Source organism: Urocitellus parryii, chromosome 8 (assembly GCF_045843805.1).
Source record: "Urocitellus parryii isolate mUroPar1 chromosome 8, mUroPar1.hap1, whole genome shotgun sequence".
NCBI lineage: Eukaryota > Metazoa > Chordata > Mammalia > Rodentia > Sciuridae > Urocitellus > Urocitellus parryii.
This window is the reverse complement of record NC_135538.1, coordinates 124,044,324-124,071,698: the sequence shown is the minus strand read 5'-3', so window position 1 is coordinate 124,071,698 and position 27,375 is coordinate 124,044,324. Positions and strand designations below refer to the sequence as shown.

Genomic DNA, 27,375 nt, shown 5'->3' with positions numbered 1-27,375 from the left:
TAACTTTGCAAGTTAGTAGTTTGAACTATACTTATACCAGCTATATAATTTATTTTATAAAAGGTCAATGGATTATGTTAGTTCTCTCTACTTTGTGTATCTTACAATTAAAACATCTTAAAGTGTGTTGCCTTGAGTTAGATTTTAAAATGAATTAGATTTTTCTAGAGAGCAATATTTATAAAGCAGAACAATGCCTCCAATAGAGAGATCACAGAAGACTTTCCTTAATTTGATTGTTGATTATACCTTCAGTAATTGATTGCTTCTTAGAAAAGCAATGAATATTAATGATAGACATATCTAATATCTCCTATTTCATATTATAATTATTCTTACTGTATCCCAAACTCTAATTACTCTATGTATCTTTTAGTTTATGCATCTATTATATCTGTTGTATAATTATCATGTTATCTATGTGTATAGAAATCATTTTATTTTCAACTTGCTTTGTTTTTCGCAGTTTGCTCATTGATGGCATGCGTATTTCATTTTCAGGTAGTTCAGCATATATCTCAACCCTGTTTTGCTGTATGATTCTAATGTTTATTTTATGTTTGTATTTGGGATGTTCATGATATGCATTTTTCTCCTATTCTATTTAACAACACAGTTTATTATTACATTATTTTATATGTGTATATTGTTTCTTTGTATATAATTCCAGTAATGAAATGCTCAAGTTTTTGTTCACTATTTTTTATTGGTTACAGTATAGGTTTTTTATTCCCACAGGAATAAAATAGAAATTATTAAGAAAGATAACTCACAATTGAGAACAATAAAAGGAATAAATTTTAGCAACCCTGCAGATTTTATCTTACTGGGATTTTCTGACCAACCTCAACTGGAGATGGTTCTTGTTCTTGTCATCTCTGTTATCTACATTTTGACTCTGCTGGGGAACACAGCAATAATACTTGTTTCACACTTGAACCTCAAACTCCACACACCCATGTATTTCTTCCTCTACAATCTCTCCTTCTTGAACCTCTGTTTTATTACCAGTATTGTATCACAGATGCTTTATAATATCAAGGGCCCTGAGAAGACCATCAGTTATACATTGCTCTGGGATTGGGCTCTACAGAGTGTGTCCTCCTGACTGTTATGGCCTATGACCATTTCAATGCTCTCTGTAGACCTCTCCATTATGAAGTTATCATGTACCCAAAGCTTCTCCAGTAACTAGTAGTTGTGTCCTGGACAAGTGGTTTTGTGGAGTCCACAGTTCAGACCACCTTTTTTTTTTCCAACAGCTTCTCTGCAGCCACCACAGGGTGGATGATTTTATGTGGGAGGAGCCTGCACTGATTAAAATTGCTTGTGTGGAAACAACCTTCTCGAAATAAGAGCTCTCCATAGTTACTGTCCTCTATGTGCTCACACCTTTGGGGCTTATCCTATGGCTGGATTGTTAGGAATATGTGGAGGATAAAATCCACTGAAGGGGGCTGGGGATGTGGCTCAAGCGGTAGCGTGCTTGCCTGGCATGCATGGGGAGCAGGGTTCGAGCCCCAGAACCACATGAAATAAAATAAAGATGTTGTGTCCACCGAAAACTGAAAAATAAATATTAAAAAATTCTCTCTCTCTCTCTCTCTCTCTCTATCTATCTATCTATCTATATATATATATATATATATATATATATAAATCTTAAAAAGGATACAAACTAAAATTTTATCTCTAAAGTTGCTTCTAAACATCCTATCAAATTATGTGATTTTAAAATACTAGAAAATTGGTAATGCCTGGATTTATGCTTATGAATAAACGCATATTTAAGAGAACATTACATTCTGAAAGAGTTCAAATTTAAGATGATTCTAAAGTTTTTAAAAATATGTACATTGTGTTATTTTCTTAAGGCAATAGGAAAAACTTATGCTTCTATTAGAGCTAAGCATTTGTTTAAACTATTGAATCAGCTACTTTAGTAACTAAAACTAAAAACATACCAGTCTGAGACAAATTATCATTTTGTGTTAAGCTGCATTAGGAATATGCAGAATGTGGGACTCTATATAGCATATTATTCAGGCTTGCTGAGTAGAATTCTTTACAATTCTTTACAAAAAACTGATCCTTAATTATTCCTAAAAGTAAATGATTCAAGAAGATGCTACCATGAGAGTAGAAAATTTGGGAGCACAAAGAATAACATCATAAAAAATAGTAAGTGAAGAGGCACGGAGGATTGTACTATGATCCAATCTCCTTTTATTTATTAAGCAGAGCAATTTAAAGTGAGTTGAACAAGATATGATTTGCCTTCTCATGATTGATTTAAAAATGCCAGCACCTTGTCTTTAAAGGAATTGGTTATAGTTTCCCCTTATTTTTATAAAAATATCTCATGGTTATCTGTCTCAACAAATGAGTGCACATCTGAGATTTTGTACCTGTGTTTTTTCATATGTATATATGACCTATGTTTTCATCATTTTTAAGAAGCAAAGGATTTTTTGTAAGCACTCCTAAGTATGTTATTAAAGAAAATGTAGCCATATTTAGTTTATTTCTATATTTACACCTAAGTCTAACCCCATATCACTCAGATCATTTAATTCAATGTAAAAATCATCATCATCATTAACCTTGTCTGTGAGACAAAAAAAGACACAAAATGCATTCCAGTTATTTTCCTAATCATATTCTTCACTGTTATCCACTATTTTTTGTATTGCAATTTCTATTACTATGAACAATGATTACTAATAATCCACTCAATGATAGCTTAAAATTAGTTTCAGCATTCACCTGTTACTCCCCTCCCACTTAAATAGCCACTGTTATGGTTTGGATATAAAGAGTTTTCCAAAAGCTCCTGTGTTAATTCGGAAACATTTAGAGGTGAGATGATTAGATTATTAGAAATGTAGCCTAATCTATTTTATGAATGAATCACTGAAAGGTCCAGTGTACTGGGTGGTAACTCTTAAGTACAAGGGGTATGGCTGAAGGTGGGTCACTGTTGAAGTGCTCTTTAAGATTATATCTTGTCCCCCTGGCTTCTCTCTTTCTCTCTCTCTCTCTCTCTCTCTCTCTCTCTCTCTCTCTCTCTCTCTCTCTCTCTCTCTTTCTGTATCCCAGACACCATGAAGTAGCAAGTTTCCTCCACCATGCCCTTCTTCCATGATGTTCCACATCAACTCAAGCCTAGAAACATGGAGTTGGCTGACTGTGGACTGAATTTCTGAAAGCGTAAGCTCAAAATAAACTTTTCCTCCTCTAAGCTGTAATTATCAGGTTTGAGTGGTATGTTAGTCAGATTTTTGTCACTGCAACCACATGGAAGCTTTTCTTAAGTAGATTGTCTTTAATAATAACTTTTGACAATTGGGGGAAGAGACAGTTCGTGCAAAAAAAGAGGAGGTGTCAAATAGTTAATGTGACCGAAAAATGACACAAAAATGCCTTTGCATTAAAAGACATTCCTAAATGTCTTTTAATAATTATATCTTTTCTTCTTTGTGTAATTTCGCTGGTTAAGAATCTTACCTAAGGGGCTGGGGATGTGGCTCAAGCGGTAGCGCGCTCGCCTAGCATGCGTGCGGCCCGGGTTCGATCCTCAGCAGCACCACATACCAACAAAAAAAAAAAAAAGATGTTGTGTCTGCCAAGAACTAAGAAAATAAATAAATGTTAAAATTCAAAAAAAAAAAAAAAGAAAAGAATCTTACCTAAGATTTTTTCTCAAATATTGTAGGTAAATAGCAATAATGATACTTCTTTGGATTGAACTTCTATTTTTTTTTCTTTCACCTTTGAAAGATGGAAGAAAACAATGAAACCTCTGAAGGAGGTTTTATTTGCTTGGATTTTCAGACCAGCCCCAGTTGGAAATCATCCTTTTCGTGGTAGTTTTGATATCCTATCTTCTGGCCCTTGTGGGCAACACAACCATCATCCTGGTCTCCAGCCTGGATTCCAAACTCCACACACCTATGTACATTTTCCTCACTAATCTCTCCTTTCTTGACCTTGCCTTCACTACCAGCATCATGCCCGACCTGTTGTGGAACCTGAGGAAACCAGCCAAGACCACCACATCAACGTGTCCCTCTCCTTAGGTTCCACAGAGTGTGTTCTCCTTACTATCATGGCATTTGACCACTATGTGGCTGTCTGCAGACCTCTCAACTACATGACTGTCATACACCCATCATTCTGAAAGGCCCTGGCAGGAATAGCCTGGATAAGTGGAGTGAGAAACACTCTGATCCAAAGCACCATCACCCTGTGGCTTCCTTGATGTGGCACCTTGAGGAGACCGCTGAGGAGAGAGCAACATTTCTAATGGACGTTTTGTGCTGAAAATTTATTGAAGAGACATAATATTAAATAACCATTCCCCAATGTGCAGTGCATGTGTGGCTGCATTTACTAAATACTTTGTGGCCCACATTGTCTCAAAAAAGAACATTTAGATTCAACTTCTGTAGCACATGAAAACTCACATATGTGTCACAAATATTTTCACAAACTCTCTCATTAAGTATATTTAAAGGTTGAAGTATATAGAAAGAGTGGAAAACTTTCCCCACGCATAAATACATATTTGCTTGCAAACATGATTATGGAATTAAAATAATATTTAATTTTAAAAAGTTGAAAAATATATATTAGTTGAAGAAATTATTGTAGTATTTCCTTTTAAGAAGAATTCTCTTATAACGTTGTTGCAAACATTTTGTATATAATTGTCTCAGTTCTTTCAAGGAAAAAAATATAACAAAACCAAACTTCAAAAAGTGGGGATTTTTTTGGCATAAAGGACCAGATCTATGAATATCCTTAAACTGCTACTGAGAATGCATTATTATTTAACAAGTAATAATTAAAATAATTGTTATAAATAATTACTAAACAACTTAATGAAATAGTAACTATTAATGTAATGTAGTTTCGGCTTGATTTGGACTCCTCTTGGCAAAAGCTTGCATTCAATTCTATTTAACATTTGCTTGCTTTCCCCAGTGTCTTTGTGGTTGTTGAACATGTGGACTGGGGAGCCACACTGCCTTGGTTTAAAGCTTTGTTTTACACTCTTGCCATTCATGATTCTCCATGCCCTTTACTTATTTTCTCAATTCAATCAGGTCTTACATACCCAGTACGGATTAAATAAATTAACTCATGCAAAATGTCTGAAAGTCATTCATGGCACTGGTAATTGCTGAGTGAGTCTTAACAATTTTTAAAAATACTCTTCAAAAACATAATTGTGTTCAGCTATCTCCATAGTCTTCACACACAACTTCTATCATTCTCAACATGTGCTTCATTAGTTGTGTTTGATGTTTTGTATTTTATACTGCATTGTATTTAATTTGTTATTTACTAGAAACACTAAAGCCAGTCAAAATCTTTCTTTACACTTTTTTGTATCAGCACCGATTTGCACGTCAGTACCAATTTTGACTTTGGAATCTGTGCTCTAAAAAATACTGTTGAAATTTTGAGTCACAGTGCTTGGGTTCAAAGCCCAGGCCTATGAAGCTAATTAACTACGATAGTATTTAATACATACCTATACTATGCCAATTCACAGCTTCCTCCACTGTACAAGAATGGTAACGATAGTTCCTAATTTACTTGATTTCTCTTACCCTTGCAGACATAAGAAACTCTTCTCCAAACTATCTCTAGTGTTTTCTTAACCCATTTCATCCATCACATTCACATTGGCACTGCCCAAGATAAGATCCTTTATCTTGCCCCTAACAAAGATTGAAAATATATAGCTCTGGGCAGGAATGGGTTTTAGTGCATCTTTGGTTTAGAGGGAAAACTATAATTTAATGATTGTGAATGTCCTCAAATGTGCAGTGTATTTTCTGCCTTACAGCCTTTCATACCTGGCCCATGGACTCCTTGTGGGTCTACTTCTAGATTCCGATGCACTTAAAATGTTGGTACCTGAGACTGTATTTTTAAATTTGCAAACTATTATCTTGATGACTTATTTTTTTTCAATGAACACTTTGATTGTTCTAGAAAAATTAAACTCTATTTATGGCTATGATATTCTAATATTAAATGCCTCTTAAATCATTACAGAATAAATTCTAAAGTAGCACAATATCTCAGGTTTTCCACCATCTTGATTGAATTTGTCTTTTATCTCCTCATTATGCTCTCATTTATCCTATTATTTAAGCAGCAATTTCTGAACATTTTATTTTTATTAACCTTAGCACTTTATACCATGACAACTTCTCAAAGCCAAAATGAAATCTCACCTATTCCACAAAGATGTCCTCATTCAGTAATAACTTTTTCTCCTCTGAACTGCCATGCCATGTAGTATTAATTCATAAATGTATGAGAAAAAGAGAATTATTCTATTTAAACTCAAATTTAAATACTTTGTTATAGTTAGGGAAAAAGAATATAATCAGAAATTATAGGGGATATGCTTAGAAGAATGAAATAAACCAAATTGCTTAGGGATTTGTATATTATGTGAAGGAGGCTGGACATTACTATGAGTTCTAGAAGAATATCTTGTTTTGTATACGGTCTTGGGCACCAGAGTCATACCAACCTAGTTCTAACTCCTGAAGTGGGTTCCCTAATTTACAAATCTATAGAGTTGGAGCAACAGTGCCAATTTCATGATCCCAGTATGAGGAGTGAGGACAACACCCATAACAGGCCTGACAAGTGTGTGGCACGTAGCAAAGCTCAACACTTAGTGGTCTATTGCTGGTGATTTTCCTCAAGGAGTACTATTAAATCAGAAGAAACATTATTCTTTTATGTCTACTGCCCATACCAAGGGCATGGCTCTTTCCATGCTCCTGGAGAGAAGCTTTAGAATGACACCTGATTTTTCGGGTCATTTTCAGATGGTAAGTGAGGTGACTTTTCCAGTAAAGTATCCCATTCCAACAATTGAAATATTTGTCACCTGGTTTCAGGCCACAAATATAAGATAGAAAGTAAAGAGAAAAGAGTTTATAACTGAGAAAATTGATAAGGCAAAAAGTACAATTTTGAAAGAATTTAGTAAAATTGGTAAATTGCAGGTAAGATGATTCAAGGAAAAAAAGAAAGAAAGCCCAAGGAATCATTATCAGTAGTAAAAGTAATATAGCCACTATTATTATAAATTCTAAATAGAATAAAAATAATAAGTGAGCACTGTGAACCACTGAGAAGGAAAATATTTTCAGACACTTTGGGACTCATTTGGAGCAGGAAGAGATTTTAGCCTGGCAGGCATTGAGTGTGGGGTGTTTGACAGAAACCCAGGAGCATATGCAAATCAGCAAGAAAGAGGGAGAGGTAGAGGTAGATGTAGAGGTAGAGAGAGGGGGAGAGGGGGTGGAATCTGAATGAATTAAAGAAAGACATTAGAGTTAATAAAAGGAGTGTAAACCAGCATGGGAACAGTTGTGCATACAGTAGGAAGACTTTCCAAGTAAGAAGTATGCTATGCCAGGAAACAGCAGGGTATTTCCTAGGGATAGGAATTCAGCTCAAGGGAGGTTACAAAACTTTTCAGTAATTGCAGCATAGGTAAATTAGTCAAACTATTCCCTTATGGTTTGAGATTACAAGAACTTATTGATTACTTAATAAATAATTACAGTGATGATGCTATGAACATATAGCTTTTTTCTTTCATCATTGGATATACAATCATCTGGCAAGAATGTCTGTGGATGGAGTGATAGTGGTCACCTGTCTTCTTTTCCACATGAAAGATTAATTATTATAGTAGCATCTAATAAATAATACCATTTTTATTGATCTGAAATGCCAAATTTGTCTAAAAGAACCTACCTTTGTCTACTGCCCATATTGCCCATGTTTCATTTTATTCATAGTTTACAAAAAAAATTTAATTATTTTTGTGAACCTTGAATTTTATCAAATACTTGATTTTGGATTTAATGATATGATTATTTAAGTGTTTCCCTTGATTCTCTTATTTTGATGAAATATACTTACTCATATTTTGGTTCTGGAATAAATTCAATTTGGGCAATAAGTAGAATTGATTTTACAATTGCTTTCACAAAATTTCCCTTGCTTTTTCCCAAATTTATACTTCCCTAGGACAAGTATTTGAATGTTTCTTTTTATTTTACAAACATCTGACATAAAGTTTTTCTAGAAATCAATTTGGAAAAAACCTGGATACTTGAAGAAGTATAATACATAATATCTCCCAATGATTTATAAATAAAACAATGTGGTCAAATTTACTAGTTATCAGGGGAGTACAAAGTTTAAATTGTAATGAGATATCCACTACATGCTAACAGATGGCTAAAATTAATAAAAAAAAAAACACAGAACATTGAGTGTGGGTACAGATGTGGAGCACTTGGGATTCTCACACCTCCTGTGGTGTGTAGGTGTTTACACCAATTTTCAGAGTTAATGGTATTTACTAAATCTGAATATATGTGTACTTATTTTATGGCTAAGCATTCTTCAAAAGCAATACTTACATTTTTATTTTCCAAAACATATATGCAAAAATATTCATAGCAGCATTGCTCATAAATGGTAACCCTAGATAAACTTAAATGCCTATAAATACTATTATGGGTAAATATGGTATGGCATATTCACACAAAGAAATACAATGCTGCTATAAAATTTGTGATTTACTGTAGAAGCACCATATTGATTAAATCTCAGAAAGACAATGTTGAGTGAATGAAGGCAGAGACAAAAAAGTGATATATTATTGTGTTTGTATACAGTTCTAAAATTACAATAATGGTTACATGAGGACAAGTAAAAGTATTATATGAAGATGAATTGAGGGATGTTCTAGAGTGTCCCTGTGTTTTTATTTCTCAATCAAGATGTGTTCACAGTATAAACATTGAGCAACTGGCATCTTTATGAACAGTTTACTTTTCTATATGAATAACTCATTTTAAGAATGAATAGGCTCTAAACAAAAATCCAGATCCTATTGAAGATTATCAATATTTTTCAGTCCTGGGACTTGATGCACAGAAAATTGATCAAGTGAACTGAACAGTTGTTGTTTCCTTCAGATTCTGTATGTGCTTGAAGTTTGTCTAAGTTTCTGCTACTCTTTTGGAACTGAATGCAGGTCTTAGCTAAATGTTGGTGGTCATCCATCATTACATTACTGCAATTGTTTTCTCAGACCTGATCCACTCTGTCATTAATATCATCTGCCTAGAACCTGAATGTGCATGAGTTTTTCTTGTATTCTAAAATATTTAAAGAAGGATTAATAGCCCTAGACAAAATAAAGCTCACCTCCTCTATTGAGCCTTGAAGCAAAGCATGGAGGATGGGATGAGTATGAGTAAGTTTAAGCCCAACCTTCTAAGTTCAGCATCTGAGCACACTCATGGACAGGTTTTGTTGCCTGCTGTTTCTTTGTCCTTTCTCAAGATGAGTCATAATTCACTGTTTTTTTCCATTTGTTGTTGTTGCTGGAACCTGGATATTAAAATATTATGTTGTAGCACTCTGGGTGCTGATCCTCTCTAACCCCCTATGACTTGCTACTGTTTTTTGTTTGATTCTTTAATAACTCTCCCAGACTAATTCAGTAAACTCTATCTACCTGGTTGTGTAAAATCTCTGATGTTCCTGATAAGTTCTGCTTTTCTTTTTACCTTGAAATCTTATCTTACTTTGGGTCAGTTCTGTTTAGTATTCAGCCAGTGATTGGTCAGAGGTTGTGTTTAAGTGTCCTGAACAAGAAAAGTGTTCACCTCTTGTTGAATATGCAAGAGGCTTGGAGACTGCCTTCACTGTTTAGAGAGTTCATGAGTTTTCTAGGTAGTCAGCCAGGGTCTAGTAATCCATAAGTTCTCATTCTGGTTACTTCTTGGAGAGGACAGCTTTTTTTTGGCAGAGACTTTGGAAAACTAGGTAGAATTTTGGTTTCAGTGGGATATTCTTTGAGATTTTCCTCTTTAGGTTTTACACTGGTCTGTTTTTATAAGGGTTCTATGCATAGCTGTTAGTGTCCAGTAATCTTAGCTGTTTTGACAATAGACTGGGACATTTATTTTTTTTATTCAGCCATTTAAAAATTTTGTTCTAATTTGTATACATTGACAGTAGAATGCATTTTGACACATCATACATAAATGGAGTATAACGTCTTGTTCTTCTGTTTGTACATGATGTAGAGTTATATAGGTCATGTAATCATATGTGCACATAAGATAATTGTGTATGATTCATTCTACTGTCATTCCTACCCCTATGCTTCCTGGACTGGGACGTTTGAAAATATTCTGTAGAATTAATATTTCCTATGTTACTGGGTCCCTAAGTTAATCTTTACAAAACTTCTACAATTATTTTGGTAAGAAGAAAAATATCACTTTATCAGTTATTATAACTAAGTCAACTTCATAATCAAAATCCCTTATCTTCATGAAAAATAAATCATCTTTCTTTAACTAACTAAAACCTATACTGAGTTGGTGGGCTTTAGAGTGTGCAGGACCTATTGCCACATTTTCTATACTTACCAGCTTCCAACTTCTATGTTATTTCCCACTGTTTCTAGGTTCCCTCTGCTTCCTTTGTGGTTGAAACTGGGAGAAAGAAGATGTGAAGAGTGAGAATGGTCATAATTAAGTAGCAGAGTGACATGCCTCTGTATCTTTTCCTCTGCTCATATCAGATATTTGAAGCCAACTCTTTTTCCTTTGGGCACATTCATGAGCCCATTCCAGATACTCTAAAACTGAGGACCATTTTGGTAGCATCCCTGAAGCATGTTTGACATATATTTCTCTTGAGCTTGGGAAGATGTGAAAATAATACTATCACCACTTCTTTTCATATTTGCTTACAGTTCTGGCCAGTGCAAAAATAAGGAAGATAATCAAGTTTTAGAAACTGGAAAAGATAAAATGAAATTCTTTATTCATAGATTATGTAATATATAATGGAAATTTTAAAAAATCTATAAAAATATGATAACATTTATAAATAAATTTCATAAGATCACCAAATATAAGGTCAATACATAAAAATCAAAATGCTCTATTTAAATATTGGCTGCAAAATTAAATTTCAACATTATAACACCAACTACATATAAAGAAATCTAAAAAAAGGCATAAAACAATTACATCAAAACTGTATATAATTTCTGAGAGAATTTTTAAAGATGCAAATAAACATAGAAAATAATCTTGTTTATGGATGAGGAGATAAAATATTTTCAAGAAGACAAATCTTCACTATGTAGATCATAGATTCAATGCAATGCCAGTCAAAATTTTAGTAGATATTTTTTGGAAATTATAAAATTAATTTTGAAACTCAGAAGTGTATTTAGAAGACCTATAGTAGCCCAGAAAATCTGGAAAAACAGAGTTAGAAAACTTATAGTACTAGATATTTAAAAACCCCTACTGTATAGCTACAGTAAATAATAGAGCTCAATATTGTAAATATGAACACAAAACATAAAGACTCACATTATAGGGTCACCTAATTCATGACAATGTACCACTGCAGTTCATTGGAGGAAAAGATATTTCTCTAGTGACATTAATTCAATTTGGTATCACTGAGTAAAACAAACAGTGACATCTACCTCTCACAAGATACAGTTGTTAATTTTATTTATTAATATTTTTTTAGTTGTAGATGGACACAATATCTTTATTTTGTTTTTATATTTTATGTGGTGCCGGGTATCAAACCCAGTGCCTTACACATGCTAGGCAAGCACCCTACCAGTAAGCTACAACCCAGTCCCCACAGTTGTTATTTTCTAATGGATTATAGATCTAAATGTGTATGGCAAAATAACAAAACTTCTAGACTATAAAGCTGTATTTCTTTAAGAATATCTTGTTCTATTTTGATTTTCAAAAATTTCTGTGTTTAATAATTCTATAGTTTTAGTATGATATAATCACATGTGTGTTCATCCTAGTTGTACTGACGGATTTTTGTTGTGCTTTTCGAAGCTGATGATCTGTGTCTTTTTTAAAAAAAAAAATCTGAAAAAACTCTTAGAAGTTATTTCTCTAAATTTCACCTATAACACAGTCCCTCAAAGCATGGGAAAATAGAGCAATAGATCTTTTTGGAGATTTTGATTGAATAACTTTTTGAATCTTCTTGTTAATCTTATAATTGCTAATCTTTTCCAGATTTTTTAAAAAGACATACATTTATTTCTTTTATCTTATTCTGTGTGAAATCTTTGGACCTTTCAATTCACTGTTTGTCTTATATATTTTTTTTTTCTATTTGACCCATCCTTTGAGTTCCAAATTTCAATCACTAAAATTATATTTGTATACATTTTCATTTATGTCTCTTTTTCATTACGTGTTGTTCTATTAATTTTGTTCGGATTCTTTCTTTGATTAATTAATTTTCTGAGCTTGATCAAATTATCACATAATATCAAATTATCCACATAAGTGGCAAAATAGTCCATTGAATCCAAAGGGGCAGAGCAAATGATGTGACTGTTCCAGGGTGAGCACTGTGTTTTGCTAACTGAAATCCTGAGACATTGATAGATCTGTAGTGAACCCCTACAAGACCAGAGAAAATTGAGAATCAGGTGGCTCCCACTCTAGTGTAATTCAGGAAAAAATGAGTAAGATATTTCAAATTAACTACGTTTCCATTACCCTGATAGAAATGAGTGATGAAGAACAATTAATTCCTTGAAAATGGAAGAAATTTTTCTCACACCTTGATTTGTTTGGTGAGATTTAATCAGCTGTATTTGTAAGAGTAATTTATTCACATAACTCTGTGCTCACTGTTTTTATTGCATAGAGTCCATTTGTATGAATTTAAGTGAATATGAATCTCCCTATAATAAATTCTTGATTGGTTATGTTATTTTTTCCTTAATAAATTTTTATTTGTCCCTCAAAATGAATTTATGGATGTGATTCAGAAAAATAAGAAGTCTTTTCTTCTTCCAAAAATCTTCTTTAGAGCTGTCTTCATGGCCTTATTTCTCAGGCTATAGATTATTGGATTGAGTGTTGGGGACAGAACAGTATAAAAAACAGTGAGTAAAAAGTCTGACATAGTTGGAGACTCTGAATGTGGCTTTAGAAAATCAAAAACACTAGTTGAGAGGAATAATATGATAACAGATAGGTGGGGCAGGCAGGTAGAAAAGGCTCTGGCTCTGCCCTCAGCAGATGGTATCCTCAGCACAGTAGAGAATATATGCATGTAGGTAACTCCAATAGAGATGAAGCAAGCAAATGCCACCAAGGACAAGAAGCCACTAACCCCAAGCTCACCCACATATTCATTGGAACAAGAGAGTTTCAGAAGCTGGGGGACATCACAGAAGAATTGATGAATGATGTTGGCACCACAGAAGTGGATGGAAAAAGTAGCAGCTGTGTGTCTGACTCCAGCAAGGATTCCACTGGCCCAGACGGCTAACAGTCCATGAGCACAGGTACTGATATCCATGATGACTTCATAGCACAGTGGAAGGCAAATGGCCACATATCGGTTGTGAGTCATCATTGTGAGTAATGCCATCTCAGCACAGCCACAGAGAGTGAATGCAAAACACTGCAATATGCATTCCCAGAGGGAAATATAGCCATTATGCATGAAAGAGTTGCAAATGGACCTTGGGACTGTCACAGAAATGTAGCACAGATCCAGAAAGGAGAGATGTTTCAAGAAGAAATACATAGGTGAGGAGAGACTGTGGTCCATGGAAGTGGTGCTAATAATGAGAATATTGCCAACTAGAGCCACTACGTATAAGACTAAGAAAAGAGCAGCAAATAGCATTTCTATTTCAGGCTTGCCAGAAAAACCCATGAGAAGAAATCCACTCATTGTAGTGAAATTAGCCATTTCCCTTCTTGATTTCTAAGAACGATACTGACTGCAGGAAGAATGGAAAATCCTAAAAATACAATGTTTGTTATTCAAGAATCTAGTGTACTTACTTGGCAAAATGGAAGCATGAAGACTGGACCATCAGCCCACCATTTTAAGCATGAAATAGCTTTACATACTAAGAATTACATAGAGTAATTTTAAATGTTTTGACTCAGCCATAAGGAGGATTAGTAAAATAGATAATATAATTTAGTGTCACTCATTGTAATCAAAGGAAGAAAAATGCATAATTGAACTAATGGAACATACAGCACCCAAGTTTTATACACACTAATGGTTTCATTCAGTTCATATGAGCACAGCACAAATACATTTTTAGAGACATTTTTGAGGTATCTGGTTTTTTCCCAGTAATCTTCCTAATTTTAAATCTTATTTTTTTCATTGAAACATAGTAATTGTACATTTTTATGAAGTATGGTATACTTTAATTTGTGCATGCAATGTGTGATAATCTGTTTTTTTATTTTTTTAGTTGTATATGGACACAAATGCCTTTATTTATTTTTATGTGGTGCTGAGGATCAAACCCTGTACCTCACATGTGCCAGGCGAGCCCTCCACCAATGAGTCACAAGCCCAGCCCTGATAATCTGTTTTTATATCACCACTGGTACTACCTGATTCTTTAATTGCAATTTCATAATATTTTTTCATATATAAGAGAACAAATTCTTAACATTTTTTCTTTCTCCATGCATTCTTTGGAAAAATAATGTTAAAGATACATGTTATATTAATAGCATCTGTGTAAAAATTATGATATACAGTCATTGCCCTTATCATAAAATATATAAAATCATCTGAAAAAATTATAAGTGATGAAAGGCAAAAATTTTTCTACTGCATTTTAGAAAAAGAAATCAAATGACCAATATTCTCAGGAAAAGTTATCTACCCTAGTTTTTAATTAAATAAGTTTAAAGTAACAATGAGGTATAACTTTTATTCTAGTCAAATTAGCAAAGATCCAAAACCCACAATTCTCTGAGCTATTGAGAATGCACTCATATATGATCTTATTCATGTAGTTAGGTTGATAAAGTTTTCACAGAATCTATTTCAGGCATATCTCTGGATTTATCATAGGAAGTTCAGTCATCCCTGTGTCTCTGGAGGGTCAAGATAATCACCTTTAAACCACTTGGAAATAATTACTACTGTTATGTGCCATATTTTCTTAGATTATTTTCACTGTGTTTATTTTTATGTATTTACTGATGGTTTATATATTGTATCATTCTTTTAAAATCTAAAGTAGTTATTATTATCACTATTAGTTATCTCATTAAAAACAGTTTAATCATAATTGTAATGCCATCTAATTTTTTTTTTCTTTTTTTGAGAAGTGCTGAGGATGAAACCCAGGGCCTTTTGCATGCTAGGGAAGTACTCTGACTGAGCTACATCTCCAACCCACACCACCAAAATTATTATTATGTAGATAAGTAATTCAGTAATCCTCAACTTGACCATTAAGTGATTGACAAATTTTTGTTAATCATTTAATAATTCTTAGTGAAAATAATTTCCTTAAATACCCATTATCCAGATTATTTAATTAAATATTTAACACAAAATTGATTCATTTAAAGGAGATATTGTGAGATGGTAACAATACTCTGAAAATATATTTTTGAATATAAAGTATTTAAAATTTTATTTTCTTGATTCCTAATTTTTTTTTCTTTTGGGTTCCAGAGATTAAACCCTGGGAGTGCTTAATCTCTGAGTCATATCCCCAGCCCATTTTTAAATTTTTTACTTTTTATTTTTATTTTGAGACAGAGTCTCACTAGGTTGCTTAGGGTTTCCTTGAATTCCTGAGAGTGGATCTGAATTTGTGGTCCTCCTGCCTCAGCCTCCCAAGCTGCTGGGATTATGAGTGTATGCCATCATGCCAGACTGATTCATAATTATTATTTAAAAAAAAATCTAGAGTTGATAATTTTTTTTTGCATGTGTGTGGGACTGAGAGTTGAACCAGGGGTACTTAACCACTGAGCTACATCCCCAGCCTTTTGATTTTTTAAAAAAATTGAGACAGGTTCTCACTATGTTGCTGAGGCTGGCTGTGAACTTGTTATCCTCCTGCCTCAGCCTCTCTGGTAGTTACAATTACAAATGTGCAACACAGTGCCTGGTCAACTAAAAAGAAGTGTTTAATCAGTTTTTCTAAGCTAAATGCCAATGTCTGTCTTTATCTCGTCTATTCAAAATCTGTAATTCATTTGCTTCTCATTACTCATTAAAATATTTTTCTGAGAATCCAAGCACACTCACTTTACCACATCCAGGAATTTCTTCCCTAAACCTGGGGTAATTCTATCAATGTGTCAACTACCATTTGGCAAAAGGTCCAGATCTTCCTAATTCATTCCCTTCCAGTAATATTTGGTGTGTAGATAGAAAAATAAGGTGTTTCAATTCTTTTTCTGGCCACTGGAGGCCAAGCTATATATATCTTTGACCCTATAAGAAAGGTCCCTGAATGCTCTGGGTATTTGGGACCCATTGTAACTGTCTTGGCAATGAAATTTGCAATTCTGTGATCTTTTCCCATGGAGTATTCTTTTTGTCAATTTGAATAAATAATCACACCTACTTAATTGTAATTTCGTTTTATTTGTGCCCATTAGACCAAAGCATTGTGGTTTATGCTTTGGATTAAGAAACACCAAATATCATGAGATTAACTCCTTTGTTCAGTTTGTTCATTGGAAAGTAAATGCATAAATAGGGAACTCAAGGCAATGTGGGGCACAACTACAAAGCAGAGGTTGTTTAGCCTTCACATGCTTCCAATTTAGATATTACCATATACTCAAAGAATCACAGCATGAGAAAAAATTGTAAGATCATCATGGCCAACCAACATCATATCAAAATTTTAGATACATTTTTCCAATTATGTAGTTTGTCATTCTCTGTTTGAATGCTTCAGTTCTAAGACTTTACTATAACTTTTGGACTTCAGATTCTAGGAATTGAAAGGTGAACATATTTTGGAGTTCTTCCTCATATTGAGCACAATCTTCCATTTTACTATTTCTTATCTTAACATTGGAAGGGGTAGATGTGGTTCTTATTATTTTATTATTAATTTTTTATCAACATCTAATAATTATACACATTATGGTACAGTGTGATATTTCAATATATGTATACAGCTTGACCTGATCAAATTTTTCTTTTCTAATCTCTTGCTATCTTTACTTGTGTGGTCTGATAGTTTTCTGTAGTGGAATGCTTTGAATTTTTTCTCTTTTTGTTTTGTGCATCAACTGTAGGTATTGGTCTTATAGTTACCATGAGGCTTATGCAGAACATCTTGCAATTATAAAAGTGTATTTCAAGTGTATTTCAAGCATCAACAATTCTAAACTTTTATATTCCCATTTTAGGTTTTGAAATCAGAATTACATCATTTAAAAATATGTATTCCTTGGGCTGGGTTTGTGGCTCAGCAGTAGAGTGCTCACCTAGCATGTGTGAGGCTCTGGGTTCCATCCTCAGCATCACATAAAAAAAAATTACTCAATAAAGTATTGTGTCCAACTACAACTAAAAAAATGTATTCCTTTGTTAATAGTTCAGTTTCACACTCTTTATTATGGACAAAATTCTTGAATACCTTACCATTATAGCCTTGGAATGTTCTAACTTATGCTATTGAGCTTTGTGCTTTTCTAATTGTTATGCTATAAGTTAATGACATTTTGTTTCAACATAAAGAACTTCATTTAGTAATTTCTGTAGGCTGGGCTATTGGTGATGAATTCCCTTCAATTTTTTTTTTGGCATGGTAAGGTTTTTATTCCCTCTCATTTTGGAAAAATAACTTTGTTAGGCAAAGTATTCTTGTTTGCCATTTTTTCCCTTCAGTACATTGAATGTAAAAGATACTTGGACACTTGCATGTTATATGTTTTTCATCTTTTCCTAAATCCAAATTTCATGTCCCCAAGTTAATGAATTTTTGCTTATCCAATTTAGTGTTCCAGTTCCTAGATCAAACATATTCAAAATTCAATCCCATAGTGATATCTCAGTATGTGCCAGCTAATAATTTCAGATACTTTGGGTTAATCTTGGTCCTCCTTTAACAGCCTGAGCACATTTCTACTTAATTTATGCAGGAATTTAACTCTAATTTTTAGCTTTGCAGTCAGGAGAAACATGCATTTTTGTTTATGCTAATGCAGAAGATAGAAAGTGTTTTTAATTAACTCATGGGACGTTATAAGGATATTATCAGGAAAATAATTTTGTCAGTCAGGATACTACAGAGAAACAGAGCTAATATGATTTTATCTCTCTCTGTAATCTATAATCTATCATCATTTCTCCCTCTCTATATATTATCTACCTACTTACTTATCGATGCATCATGTATCTACCACTCATCTGGTATAAAAACTGACTCACATAATTATGGAGGCTAAAAAAATCCCAACATTTGCAGGTGGCAGGCTGGAGACCCAATAGTCAATGGTGTAGTTCTAGACCAATTCTGAGGATCTGAAAACCTGGAGAATCAATGCTGTAAGTTCCAGTTTGAGTAAAGAAGACAAGTTGCTCATGCAGTCAGCCACAGTTCTCTATTACTCATTGTGGTGACTAATTTTGGGTGACAATTTTTTTCAGTCTTCATAATGTTGTGAACCAACTACCCTAAAAATTTCCTTTTCATATATGTCTATATATGTTTATTCCATTGCTCTATTTTTGTAGACCTTGACTGATACACTCACTTTTTTTTGTCTATTCGGGTCTCTAATTGATTAGATGAGGTCTTTCACATTATGAAATACAATATGATTTACTCAGTACACCAATTGAAGGATAATCTTAGCCATAAACATCATCACAAACACAATCAAAATGGCTCAGTTAATTGACACACAATACTAAACTTCAAAACAGTGAAAGTTTAATAGACTTCTTTTAGCTGACCATTATAAAATCCAATGAGATGAACTGAAAACCAAGTCATTCAATTTTCACTCAGAATTCATGGGAAAATTAAAGGTTTCAGGACTGCCCAGATTCAAAAGAGTAAACCATATTATCAGTCTTTGATATATTAAAATAGCAGGAAATTCTCAAAATGAGAAATGGCCACATAGTAAAAAACAAATTCCAGCATGTGCTACGAATGTATGAATACTAGGTAAAGATCTAAAGGATGTGGCTATATTATTGTTTGTTGAAGTCTCAGAATGATTAAGGGGAAATATAGAATATATTCTAAAAATCTTAATGACAGGTCTATCCCTTACAGGCTAGACAGGTACATAAGAATCTTAAGTATGCACCTTGTAAAGGTTTTCAACTAGAAGCAAAAATGTTTCTAGAAATCATTTGAAGCATTGCTGATATATAATTAGCATATAAAAATTTGCCCATATTTAATACATACATCTTGATGTATGTATTTGTACATTTATACATTCAGGATGCCATCACCATTACCAAGGTACTAAAATTATTTATCACTATCCCCCATTTCCTTGTGTATTTACGTTCATTTGATAAGAATATTTAACATGAGATTTATTCTCCTCTTAATGTATGTTGATGTGTATATTATACGAAATATGTTGTAGATCTGATCTCTTGATCTTTACTTGCATAACAGAAACTTTATATCCATGGAGAAACCACCTCCTTCCACCAGCCCCTGGCAACCATCATTTTATTCTCTGCTTCTATGAGTTGGACTTTTTTGACACTGTATATGTGTAATTAATGCAGTATTTGCATTTTTATACCTGTCTTATTTACTAAACATATTGTTCTTTAAGTTTATCCACGTTGTCACTGCAGAATCTAATTAATTAAAGATTGTGCAATATTCTGTTATATGTATAAACCATATTTTCCTTTTCTTTTTTGTTTGTACATTATAAGTGTACATGATAGTGTGATTAATTATGCCACATATATATATTTGTGAGACCAACCTTGCATGTGACTTAGTCACTCCCCTGGGTGATTGGAGCATTAGGCAGATGCTGCCAGACTGCCCTGCCCTTTTGGGTTCTAGTGACAGTGTCTTCCTGCCAGTCATGCCTTCCTACAGCCCCATGAGTGGAGCTATGCTTACCTGTTCCTTTGTAATCTAAGCCCTTGCCCTGTTTGGGATATAATGTTCCATGAAAACGACTTTTGTGTGTCCCCTTATCTTACTGTGCCCTTGGGTGTGGCCTTCCTAGATGTCAGTCAACCTGCTGACATTGGACATCATGAAGATAGACTCAGCCCTCTGAAACCCGACCCCTTGCCTCATTTGAATAGCTTATCCTCAATAAAAGGGGTCAGCATGTACAGGCTCGCTCTCTCTCTCTCTCTCTCTCTCTCTCTCTCTCTCTCTCTCTGCAGACCCTTAAGGTCAGAGGAGCCATCACAACACCCCAAAATAAAAAGATTTTTCTGTCTCTTGTGTGGTTATTTCGAGCAGCCCAGTTAGCCCAGTTCCCCTGGAGTGACCCATGAGTGTTTTAGTTGAGAATGCAGCCAGACATATATATATATATATATATATATATATATGAACATAACATAATTGGATCAATCTCTGTGGTAGTCAGTTTTTCATTTCTGTGACCAAAATACCTGATTAGAAAAACTTAGAAGAGAAAAAGTTTATTTGGAGCCCACAGTTTCAGAGATTCACTCGATGGCTGTTGACTCAATTGCTCTGTACCACAGATGATACAGAATTATGTGGAAAAGGTGCAGTGGAAGAAAGCTACTTAGGTCATGGCAGCTGAGAAGAAAAGAGAGAGAGGAAGAGAGAGAGAGAGAGAGAGAGAGAGAGAGAGAGAGAGAGAGAGAGAATTCTCAAGGGCCTGCCCCCAGTGACCTACTTCCTCTAGCCATGCCCCACTAGTTACCATCCTGAATCCATTCATATTATCAATCCATCTAATGAGTTACTTCAAAAGTTACTGCTTTTCTAATCTAATAATTTCTGCTCTGAACTTTTCTGCTTTCCCACATGAGTTTTTTAGAGGGACATCTCATATTCAAATTGTAACAATCTTATTCTCCAGTACCTTTCTTTTCCTTACCACATTACTCCCCCTATCTGTATTCTCTGCTGTACTATATTTTAATTAATGAATTATAATCATAATTATATGTGTGTGTGTGTGTGTGTTTGTGTGTGCGTGTTTGTGTGTGTGTTTAATTTGAGAACCTTTTCATATGTCTTTTGGATAAATGTCTTCTTTGGGGAAATGGGATTACAGTATGCTTTTTTACTCTGCTGATTGCTTCCTTTGCTATGTAGAAGCTTGTAAAAGTCCCATTTTACAATTTTTTTATTTAATTGCTGGTCTTTTTCTGAGAAATTTAAGAAATAATTTCTAAGACCACTGTCAAGAGGTTTTCCACAAATATTTCCTTGAGGGACTTTTATAGTCTCAGGCCTTATTTTTTAAATCTTTAATCCATTTTGAGTTGATTTTAGTGGATTTGGTAAGAGATGGTCCAATTTCATTTTCTCCATATGAATAACTAGTTTCTGAGCACCTTTTATTGAAGAGACTGTCCTTTTCCCATTGTGTGTTCTTGGTACTCTTGTCAAAAATCACTTGATTGCATACACATGAGTTTATTTCTGGACTCTCTATTCAGTTGCACTGATCTATATGTCTGTATGCCAGTATCACTGCATTAACTGAATCTAAGAAATTTGATTTGGAAAAAAAGAAGTAAAATTGTCTGCATATGACATGATTGTATATCTCAAAAACTCTTAAGACTCAAAAATGAAAACAATAAAACCTCCTATGATTCATGAAAAAAAATTCACTAATGTTGAAGGATACAAATTGATTTGTAAAAATTATTTCCATTTTTATACAGTAATAGCAAACTATTGGAAAAAATTTTTAAAGCAGTCTTATTTACAATAGCAAAAAATAATAAAATATTGAGAGATAAATATATCTAAGAAGGTTAAAGCCTGTATACTGAAAACTATAAAACATTGATGAAACATGTTGAAGACACAATTGATAGGACAACTCATACTTAGAAATTAGAAGAATTAATATTAGTAAAATTTTATACTACCCCAAATAATGTACATATTAATTGAAATTACTGTCAAAATCCCAGTAGTATATATTTTTTTTCAGATACATAGAAGTTTATTTTAGAAAGTAGATGCAAATTCAAGGGGGAATGGGAGTGATCTTAAGACAGAGCCAGTTTTGCAGGTAAAACAAGGAAAACCCATTCAAGGGATTATGAAGGCTATTTCCAGAGGCAGAGACAGCAACATGTTGGACTGGAGTGTTAATATCCATGAAGGGATAGTTGCTAATGGCTGGCCTAGAGGTGGAGCCAGAGCAGAGTCACACAATTTCTCTTCAGTTTGCCCTGCACTTGTGCACTGATCTCATAGTCTCTCTGCCAAGAAAAGCTGCTGGCTGTGGTAAGAGCCAAGCTAAAACCCCCCACATATCATGCAACTGGCAAGGCCAAAGAGGTGGGGCTCCCCAAGCCTTTTGGAGAGAACATTTTGCCACTATGTGCTCTAATGCTTTATTTGGAGTTAGTGGACCAGGTTGTCCAGCTGGAATTTCATCTTGCATTGGCTTCACCCCTTCTTTCTATGTCCCTTTCCTCCATTTTGGAATTGGAATGTTTATTATGTGCCACTGTATATTTTGATTTTTACAGTTTGCTTTGAGTCTCCGATGAGAGTTTATATTTGGACTTTTGGATAAAACTGAAACTAATAAGACTATGGAGGCCCATAGAGATGGACTAATTACATTTTGCATTGTGAGATGGGCATGAGTTTCCAGGGGCCAGGGGCAGAATGCTAGAGTTTGGATGTAAAGTGTCCCTCCAAAAGTTTCTGCTAATGCAAGAATGTTCAAAGATGAAATTATTTTATTTTGGAGAGCTGCAACCTAATCAATCCATCCTAGTTTGAATAGACTGATTGGATGGTAAATGTAGGCAGATGGGGTATGACTGGAGGAGGTGTCACTTGGGATGTGCCCTGGAAGGTACATCTTCCCTGTGGCCCCACTCTTTTCTGCTACCTGGTTGCCAAGTCCTGAGTACTTTTCTTTACCATGGCCTTCTGCCATGATGATACTTCACCTTGGGCTCAGAGTTGGTCTATCATGCTCTGAACCTCTGAAATTGTGAGCCAAAATAAACTTCCTTTTCTAAGTTGTTTTTGTTGAATGTTTTTGCCAGAATGACCACACAAAAGCTTAATAAAACAATTGTACACAACAGCAGTGTTCATACTGACATATTTGTAAATGCATATAACATAGTTTTCTCCATTTCAATCCCCAATACTATCCCTTGCCTTCCTTCTTCCCTTCCCCTGATCTCTGTTCTCTACTCTATTATCTTCCTATTTATTTATTTTTAATTGATACATTATAGTTATATATGAAATTGGAATTCACTGTGGTATATTCATACACATACCTAGTATAATCTGATCAACTTCATTTTCCAGTTTCTTTGATCCTTTTTAAATTGGGAAATAGAGACTTTTCTCTCCCTGTAAAACTTGGTTTACCTGTGACTGCTTTGGCCAATAGAATATGACAAATAGAGCATTATGTTAATGTTGGTTCTTGACTTTGGATCAAGTTTTGTCTTTAAGACAACCAGTAGCTTTTGCCTTGAGCTACTGGTTCCCATTAGGAAAGTCTGCCCTTACTTCTCCATTGAATAACCTCATAATAATAACATGGAACAGGATAGAGAGAAATAGACTTTGTCAGCTCCTAGCTTTTCTATTCTTAAATGTTTAAGTCATCCCAACAAAGGCTCCAGACATTATTGAGCAAAAATCAACCCTTCCCTGCAGATCCCTTTTCAATTTCGACCCACCAGAATCATGTTACTTATTTACATAATTGACTAAGACACTAAACTTTGGGGTATTAGGCAGCAATAGCTAAACAGAACATCAAGGGCTTTCTCTATAGTTATTAAAACCAAAGAAATGCAAGTCTAAGTCAGTTCAGGCTGTATGGTGCATTCTCCACATATACATTCTATCTTCAGCAAAACAGGAATTGAAGGACTGAAGAAGGTTGAGTTAGTTAGGAGATAGAGAAAGCATAAGAGAGAAGTCAGAAACAAATTGAGTTTGCCAAAGTGAAAGTAGAAATTTTGAATAGTCAGTATACCAGCTCAAAATAGCTTGCATAATCTTACCCTTATGTATCTTAAATGATTGTAAATATTGTTACCCACACCCTTTCAGAGCCAGCAGCCTCTTCTAAGTATTTAGAGATGAAGAGAAATATATGTCTTGTCTATTTGTTTTAGGAAGATCTAGAAGCTATAACTTAATTGCTTTCATTTAGTATAAATTGGATGATATATAAGGTAAAGAAAATTTTTATGAATTCTTCATATTTCTTTTATATTACACTGTACTGCAGTCTATCAAATATAGAAATAGAGAAACAAAATGCAAAAATGCAAAAATAGGAATACTTTTTTCTTTAAAAGAGAAAGAGAGAGAGAGAGAGAGAGAGAGAGAGAGAGAGAGAGAGAGAGAGAGAGATTTTTTATTATTTATTTTAATTTTTTGGCAGACACAACATCTTTGTTTGTATGTGGTCCTGAGGATCAAACCAGCCTGCACGCATGAAAGGTGAGCATGCTACCTACCGCTTGAGCCACATCCCCAGCCCATAAATAGGAATACTTTTGAATATCATTCTTTTCCATGAACAAGGGGATAAAAGGAAAATAACACACCAATGAGATTAAAAACAGATTCTTGAGATTCTTTTAGACTTGGTTCTGTTTTAAATATTTCATGGTAATTTTTGATAGTTTGGCCATTTTACTTCTTAAATATCTCTGAAGATAACAGGTGCCAGAACTCTTTATGTAAACCACTGATCACTTTACTTATGTTAAGCAGTTACTACAATATCATTTGCTTTACTTAATTTCCTTACTGGAACAAAAAATTAATTTTCATTTGAATTGTGAAATGTGAAAATAAAATCATCAATTCATTTAGTTAAAATTTTTTCCTCCTTTCTTTAATTTTGTTTATTATGAAGGAGATGAAACATTTCAGTTGTGTTTCTCTAGCTCATTCTCTCTTCAGCATGTCCTTTATGTGAGATTCTTCTTTTTCTGCCACATGGTACCTTTGAGTGTCCTGTCTTTATTTACTAGAAATCTCTTGGACAGGGGATTGGCAAATCTAACACTTGTGCAGTATTTGTGCATTAAAATAATAAAGAACATAATTGGCTAATTTTTCACATGAATACACTTTGTGTGGAAGTGGAATGTTTTAAGAGTTTGCTTTGCAGTGGGGAGAAACATTTTGTATTGTGTGTATGTCACTAAGAATTGTCTTAATCTCAGCTTCTCCTTTCTCTCAGTTACTCTCTTTCTTGGTTTCAAATAGCCTGAAAATCCCCATAGCAATAATAAAATTATGCAGATTTCTATGGTTCAGAAGAATCTTTAGAACACTATTTGTTATATCTCCAGCTGCAAAAGTAGAATATTTTATGAAAAAGCATGTAGAAGGTAAGCCATTGACACTGTTTTTATTCAGTGCAGTGTGAAATATAAAGTCTTTTTATTGCAGGTGGGAGTGCAAGTTGTTATAACCTCTGGGGAGGGTACGATGTTAATGAAATCAGAATTATAACACCTGTATCTCTTTGCCTACCATTTCCATGCCCAAGAATTTATCCTAAAAAGACTTTCATATATGTAATAGACTTTTATATATATCCTACAAATAGATTTTATACACATGCCATGTAGAGTTTTATGTGTTGGAGCAAGACTTGGATTAGCATTGATATGCAATGTAAGGGGACCAACCTAATAAGTATGACACATCTGGAAGTAGCATGTAGTAGGCAGGTTAAAACAGAAAAGGTAAATTTTAAGTACTGATAGGGAAAGATCTCTAAGATACACCTAATTTGGTACACTGATTTATTCACATAACAATATATTTTTGTTCCATTCTTTCTATAAGTAAATATTTGTACTTGTTGGTGTATGCATAAAGGCTCTCTGCAAGGACAGAAAAGCAGACACTAATGTTGGTTGCCCATGAGGTTTACCTGTGTGGGGGCAGGGGCAGGGAGGGGATTCTTATTGTGCAGAGCAGTGACTTTAATCATGGTCTTACTGACTCATGGCTGTGTTAGCACTGGGAACTTGCTGTGTCAAGGTGCAGATCAAGATGGCTCAGTTGCTATGGTGATGCCTGCCCATGTAAACTGTGCAAAGGCACAGATTTATATAACTCTGGACTTTGAGCTCAGGCACCAGCTCCTGGGAATAGAGAATTCTGAACATACCCAGATAACCCTCATGTCTCACAGTCCTGTGTTCTTCAGATTGCCTGCTTTGCTGAAACTTTCTAAAAAATAACATTTTGATCAAACCTGTATAATAAATGTGCTGAGCTAGCTCTGAGTCAGTCAAACGCTAGTGGAGTTGGACTGCCCAGCTTTTTCTCTATGTGCTTTTCCTCTATTTGTCTTTTCTTTAACCCCATCATCTCTTGTCTGGTCTTCTCTGAATTAATGCCTGCAGCTGAAAGCAGAGATGACAGGGCCATGCACATTACCTTTTTATACATTTTGAATTTTGAATCATTATCTATTAAAAGGACAAAACCAAAAAATAATCAGGACATACCTGTTAAAAATTTTCATAACTCACATATGAATTGATACTTGTTTCCAATGACATAAACATAGCTTTAAATTAAACTTCTAAAAACATAAAAGTTTAATAATTTTATTGATAAGTCTAAAATGTGTTAGCCTAGAAGGATCACACAGATAAACAGACCAAAATATTATTCATGTATACCAAATGTATGTAGTATACACACATTTCTATACCTGGTTATGTATAAGAACACATTATAATATATTGTAAATAAATATTATTGTTATAGTTAAAGCTTCATCCCAGGGTTTCATAAATTGACTTCCAGACCACTCATGTATAATCGAATCAAGCCTTTATTGAAGCACATTGGTGGCGGCTGACCAGAACATAAAGCTGTTCCCCTGATCAGCCCTGAACAATTGCAAGGGCACTCCTTATAAGCTTGAAAACCACAAAAGGGATGTTCGGGAGGTCTAGCCAATGCAAGCAAGCCAGGTTACAGAAGTGGGACAGTGCAGTAAAGCAGAGGGAAGCCTAACCAATCACAGTTATCCCAGTCACCCCAGTTACAGAAACAGAGCCCCATTACCCTAGTTACAGAAGCAATGCCCCATTAGGTAGTTCCATGTTCTTAAAGGTTTCTATAGCAAAAGGAAAAAAAAAACATCTTGCTCCAGTCATGACTCTTCTACTTGGCATGGTTGTTTTACAGGATGAAGTCATAAAACAAAATGGAGTCACATTTGCTCCTACTATCACATTATCATATGATATTCTTAAAAACAAATTCAACATTAGGGTTTCATG

The 27,375-nt window shown here is 34.2% G+C and overlaps 1 protein-coding gene across 1 annotated transcript; it reads right to left on the bottom strand.

Annotated features, from left to right (window-relative positions):
* Positions 1-12,497: 12,497 nt before the first annotated feature.
* On the bottom strand, positions 12,498-13,848 carry LOC113178326 (olfactory receptor 14J1-like). The gene is made up of 2 exons (XM_077801524.1): positions 12,941-13,848; positions 12,498-12,519 (listed from the first exon to the last, which is right to left on the bottom strand). Exons 1-2 carry the CDS (start codon positions 13,846-13,848, stop codon positions 12,498-12,500), a joined length of 930 nt encoding a protein of 309 aa, XP_077657650.1.
* Between the last annotated feature and the right edge of the window lie 13,527 nt (positions 13,849-27,375).